Source organism: Silene latifolia, chromosome 2 (genome assembly GCF_048544455.1).
Source record: "Silene latifolia isolate original U9 population chromosome 2, ASM4854445v1, whole genome shotgun sequence".
In the NCBI taxonomy this organism is placed as follows: domain Eukaryota; kingdom Viridiplantae; phylum Streptophyta; class Magnoliopsida; order Caryophyllales; family Caryophyllaceae; genus Silene; species Silene latifolia.
Window position 1 is genome coordinate 192,994,762 of NC_133527.1, and position 6,000 is coordinate 193,000,761.

Sequence of the window (6,000 nt, forward strand, 5' to 3'; positions counted from 1 at the left end):
AGTGCTTATTCTGATGCAGATTGGGCTAATTGTACATTCAGTTCTAGGTCCTTGAGTGGTTATTGTTTATTCTTGGGTAAGTCACTCATCTCATGGAAGACGAAAAAGCAGCAAACTGTCAGTACTAGCTCCACTGAAGCCGAGTACAGGAGTATGTCCTATACCACTGCAGAGATTGTTTGGCTCACTGGTTTGTTGCAGGATTTAAGGGTTCAAGTTCGACTACCTGTACCACTCTTTTGTGATAATAAGGCAGCGCAGCATCTCTCTCAAAACCCTGTCTTCCATGAAAGGACCAAGCACCTCAATGTGGATTGTCATTTTGTGCGTGACAAGCAACAAGAAGGTCTGCTGCAAACTCAACATGTTGGTTCAAAACAACAACTTGCAGATATAATGACTAAGCCTTTGGGACCTATGGATCATCACCGACTTGCACTCAAGCTTGGCCTGACTTTTGCTCCCTAGTCCAGCTTGAGGGGGGGCTATGAGCATACATGTATAAATATCTAACCTACTATGTAACTAACCAGGTTGTTAGGTTGTTACAATTCAGTTAGTCGGTTAGAGTAATCAGTTATCCACATCAGCAGTGGTTGTTAGGAGTAGTTAGCAGCTATACATTGGCTATATATATACCAACTCTCATGTATTGAAGAGGGTATGAGATTCATATTAATCAAATGACCTATTTCTTACTTTCCCTCTCTTAATTCTCTCTGCATTTCCCTCTCTATAATCTTCATCAATATTGAAGGTTCACAGGATGATCCCAATTTCAAAACGGCAATGGGAATTCCGGCTTGTTTATCAACTTCCCCATAATCCTCTCAAAAAAGAACATGTACCACCTATGAAACAACGCGAACAACCAACTATTATGCTCTTCGAGTCGCTTATCGGGATTATTAAGCTGAGGGTACGCATCGTCACAAATCACAATACGCACAATGTATTTTAGCTTGTTGATATATATTACGTGGGTCTAATGGCGTAAGACGGTAAGACCCGTACGCATTATACCTATGGCACGATTACAACTTTTCGATCTTCTATTAATCCATAAGATCAGATAGAGATTAGAGACAGCCAAGGAAAGATCAAATGTTAGGGTCGTACCGTGTGACTACCGTCGTACTGTCTTCGTCTTGATGAGCGACAAGTAAACAAAAGATTCGTGAATGAATGGCAGCTAACAACTTACAAAACAAAAATCTTAAAGCACAAAGCAGAAAAAACAGCAAATTGATTGCTTCTACAAGCTTCTGAATCTAACGTAAATATATGGGGACCAGGCGAAAAAACTCACTGTCAACTTCACAAATGAGCATGGCTACTGCGCTAGGGAAATAGAGATGAAGCTCAGTAAATGCTGACTAGGCCATGCCCCGGTTGGCGACTTTTTCAAAAAATAATATATTACTCATTAGTAATTTTTTTGAAGAATTAACTGTGATTCGAGATAATTAATATAGGTAAGAGATTGATGTTACGGTTCTAGGTAGAATTTGAACCGAACTTCGTCCCTTACAGGAATGTTCAAAGAACACTCCCATTACTCTTGTTTTGTTTCCTATGCCTGTCTCAATTGTTTTTTAAATGTTGCCTGGCTTGTCTCGAATCACCGTATAAAGTTCACCAACAACGCTCGGTGACGGAACCAGGATTTTTCGTTAGGATGCAAAAATTTCAGCAGGGACAAACGAGTAATTTTATAACGTAAATTTTAAAAGAGTACTTCGGATTTTACATTCATTAAAAACTAAAAAGAAATACGAGCATTATTATTAACACTTAGTCCGTTTTACATTTCAACGGTACATGTGACATTATCTACTACAAGTTCAAATTATTAAACCCACCCCCCATGCACGTACGTACCTCTCATTAAACAACTAACCATGACTTTCTTAGACAAATATCGATTTCCTCACTCGGAGGTAAACCCGATTTTGACACCAGTAATATTAAGGCATTTGGTCCCGGACCTAGGCACCAAAGCAACTTCAATAGTGTCATCATCCTCAATACCAATTTCCTTAAGCAAAGTATTCAATGCCAACTTTAAAGTACTCTTCCTTTTCTTCTCATCCTTACCATTCATCATCTTATGCTGCATTCTCCTATGAGGCAACGCCGTATAAGTCCCGGCCATCTCCGGTGTCACCATAGTGTCTTCGTCATCATTATTATGATCGATTGGATCATTAACGTAGACGTCGAATTTGACAAATTGGTCCTCAGCATGACATAACTCAAACTCGATCACTAGGATCTCCTCCTCCTCCTCCTTCTCCCGCATACTCCGCCCTAAGCTTTTACTAGGTCTCCTGACCAGGGTCTTGATAACTGAGTCCAAGGCCTTTGGAAACGTCACTGATGACTCGGGTGTAACCGGTGGTTTCATCCTTAGAAGTTCACTATAAGGACTAATACGAGGTCGAGGTGTAGATAACCATGGTAACTCGACGTCTTGATAAGTGTAACCTAATTTCTCTATGTCCAAACTGTCTCTTACTTTAACCTTAACTGGGATTGCATTTTCGTCATAGAAGACGAACCATGCATTCAAATAATCCGGTTCACGAATATCAACCCTAGACCCACCATCAAGTACAGTCCGCCACAAATGCCACATTCTATCGACATTTGAATGGTGGCAATAAAAAGCCGGGTCACGACCGGAAGACCAAAATGAACCCATATCTTGATGGCCACGGCCACCCACGGTCGCACTACCCGTCCAATCATGAACGACATTATGAGGTGATCTCTCTAGGGCTCCGGCGGCCCCTTCTTCACGGTCAATATCGTCCCCTAGCCTGTATTCTGCTCCAAAAAACAGTGATGGTTTAGCCGGATAAACCATTTGTTTCCTCATTACTTTAAGATTTTGTTGAACAAGCGACTCATTGGAGATTCGATTCTTGTTTGATGCTCTAGAGAAGGTTAGATCGATCATTGAGTGCATATGATCTATGTCCCTGTTAAGAGGGACGAAGTTAGAACAAAATCTTATCCAAAACTATATATTTAAACAATTATAATCCGAACCTTTTTAAAATGCCTTACTTTGACCATATTTTTTGTGTATTTGTATGTTAGTTAATTTTGTTGTTGAAAATAGGGCTGATCATTAGTGCGGGTCGGCCTTGCTAACCCAGACCCGACCCGCCTATAACCCGTGTATGAACCCGGCTCGTCTAACCCGTGCATGGACCCGACCCGCCTAACCCGTGAAAGACTTTTAAAAGGTTTGGATTTTGTGAAAGATCCTTCGACATTTTAAGAGGTTTAGATTTGGTGAAAAACCTAGGGGGCGTTTGGTTAGAACAAGGAATAAGAAGGGGATAAGAAAGGGTAAGGAAAGGGATTACCTTAGAAATAGTAACTTGTTTGATTTGATTGGTTAGTTTATCATAGTTCATATATAAGGGAATAAAAAAAATGCCAAATTCTAACCACCACCAACTCCCATATTACCGCCCCTGGCCGATGACTTAACTAGCCCCCTCACCAGCGCCTTACTTCACCGGCGACGTAAGGCGCTGGTGAAGGGGGCGTTTTCGTGGGTGCGTGAGGAAGGGGGTTTCAGTGTAAAGGAGGGGGTGCTTGGTTATTGGTGTGGTGTTTAAGGCTTGGAGTGGTGCAGGTTTTCGACATGGGTGTAGGGATGGTCGCGCATTGCGAGGAGGTCGAAATCTGGCCGAACAGAGGTAACATTGGCCCCTCTTGTAGGTCAGTAGGATTCTAAGAGACTCGTAATAGGGGTTCAAGTTTATATACTAAAAATTAAAATTGAAGCAAAAGTCAATTAAAAATAAAGAAAGAACTAAAATATCAAGGAAAAATTGTTCACCATGGGAAACGAACCCCAATCTCTTATATAGAAGGACATTCTTAGTTATATACAGTGTATTATTTCTTGAGACAAGTGGCGGTTCAATGAAACCCCATAAACCCCCACTAAAAACGCTAATAATAGGTGTTGATGTGGTGGAAGTTGTAGGCAAAGTGAATGGGAAATCCTAGGGAGGGGAATCAACTTGGAAGGGTTTTGGGTAATCCTTTTCTAGATTTTTGATAAGGAAAAAGTGATTAATCCAACAATAACAAAGGGGGACACACTTTCATTCCCTTTCCCGTTTTTGAAGACCCCCAATCAAACGCCCCTTAAATTATGGGGAGAGATGTGAGTATGGAATTCTAAGTGGTTGGCCCGAATGGAGTTAGAATCCATAAAGTATTTAACTCCATTCCAAAATATTTTAAACAAACACTATAATTGATTGAATCCATTCCAATTTATTTCAAAAGTTCCAACCAAACACCTTTAATAGTTGTCCTATAAATTATAGGAAAATGAGTTAGCGCCACCCGGTGGCGTTATAGGAAAATGAGTTAGCGCCACCCGGTGGCACCCAATCTCGGCGCCACCCTCTCACATGCAATAAGTGGGGTCCCCCATAATAATGGGTGTACCCATTAATTAAGTTGAGACCCCAATAATAAGGGTTGCATGAGAGAGGTGGCGCCGAGATTGAGCGTCACCCGGTGACGCCGTATTATTATCCTCTAAATTATAATAATGATAGTGCGCCACCGACTGGCGCTGAGATTGGGTGTCACCCTCTCACATGCATCCTTTATTGAAGGGGTGAGAAGATGGCGCATGTAAGAAGGTGGCGCCGAGATTGGGTGTCACTCGGTGACGCCAACTCATTTTCCATTATAAAATGTAGAAAAATATAAGACGAGGGAAAGAATATTTTGAGTTTCAATTAATATACACGCGAAAAGCACAATTATCCCCACCTGTTAGGATCGTATAGTGAAGAATCCATATCCTTAAACATTTCCGGCATTTTCATACCCTTAGGATGATCCCAATTCCAAAACGGCAATGCAAAATCCGGCTTGTCTATCATCTTCCCCATGATCCTCTCAAAAAAGAAAATGTACCACCTATGAAACGACGCGAATAACCAATTATTATGGACTTCCATTCGTTTATCGGGATTATTAAGTTGCGGGTACGAAGCGTCACAATACGCACAATGTATTTTGGCTTGTTCATAAAAGTTACGTGGGTCGAATGGAGTAAGACCCGTACGCATTATACTTATGGCACGATTATAGTCGCGCACAAATTCGGGTTCCTTCGATACTTCGTGTGCCGGGCGCCGTACTTTTAATACGGGGCTCGGGTAGTCCTCGAAACGGAACTCTTTGATTTCATCTGGGAACTTTGGTGGACAACAATAGTCACCTACCGAGTACTCCCATCCGGCATCGGTTAGAGCACATCCGTACACGTCCGGAGCCATTGGTTCCGCATTGGCCGGGGACCCGGTGATTAGTGGTAGGGTCGACCCGTATAATCCCCCTAGGCCAATGAGCATGTTTCGTCGGTCCAATATGGGTGTTTTATTATTAGGGTTTTCATTCTTATTGTTGTGATTTTTGCATGAAATTATTGATTTTTTCGAGCGTAAGCGTAATTTATTATTGGAAATTATTTGAGGGTTTTGGGGAATGGTGAGATTATTGATGGTTGAAGGAGATAGTGAAGCCATTTTAGTTTTGTACATACGTACGTAAATGTAATATGTATTATTGCATGAGATGAGTAATAAGAGAATTCTTTGGGAATTTATAGTGTCTAGTCTGGTGTTAAGTGGTTAAAGGCTAGCTTAATTTTGCACGTATAACTTGTGCGAAATAGTAATACAGTTTGTCTTCTGTATGATGGGTATAATTATTTTTACGGTTTTTCTAACCTATGTTCACTAGGCATAGGATAATAAAACAAAAATGGAAAGAATTAATTGATGTTTTTATGGGAAATTGGAATATCCTATTACTTTTACTTTTCCTTACAATAAATAAATTTATTTCTTTCCTTTTAAAATAGAAAGAACAACAATTGACTCATACACTCAAAAATGAAAAAGAACAACAATTGACCGGGACAGAGGGAGTAGATAATAACCCACTCAA

At 40.7% G+C, this 6,000-nt stretch overlaps 1 protein-coding gene across 1 annotated transcript; it reads right to left on the reverse strand.

Moving 5' to 3' along the window:
* Nucleotides 1–1,687: 1,687 nt before the first annotated feature.
* Nucleotides 1,688–5,662, reverse strand: LOC141644102 (polyphenol oxidase, chloroplastic-like). Its single transcript, XM_074453548.1, has 2 exons — nt 4,816–5,662; nt 1,688–2,984 (listed from the first exon to the last, which is right to left on the reverse strand). The coding sequence occupies exons 1-2, from the start codon at nt 5,589–5,591 to the stop codon at nt 1,931–1,933; spliced, it is 1,830 nt and encodes a 609-aa protein (XP_074309649.1). The 5' UTR covers nt 5,592–5,662; the 3' UTR covers nt 1,688–1,930.
* Nucleotides 5,663–6,000: the final 338 nt, after the last annotated feature.

Bases quoted from the DNA above. Each gene is read 5' to 3' on its own strand.
- LOC141644102 (XM_074453548.1), bottom strand. From the start codon at position 5,591: ATGTACAAAACTAAAATGGCTTCACTATCTCCTTCAACCATCAATAAT. The intron at 2,985-4,815 runs GTGGGGATAATT...CCCTCTTAACAG, and splicing joins TCACTATACGATCCTAACAG to GGACATAGATCATATGCACT.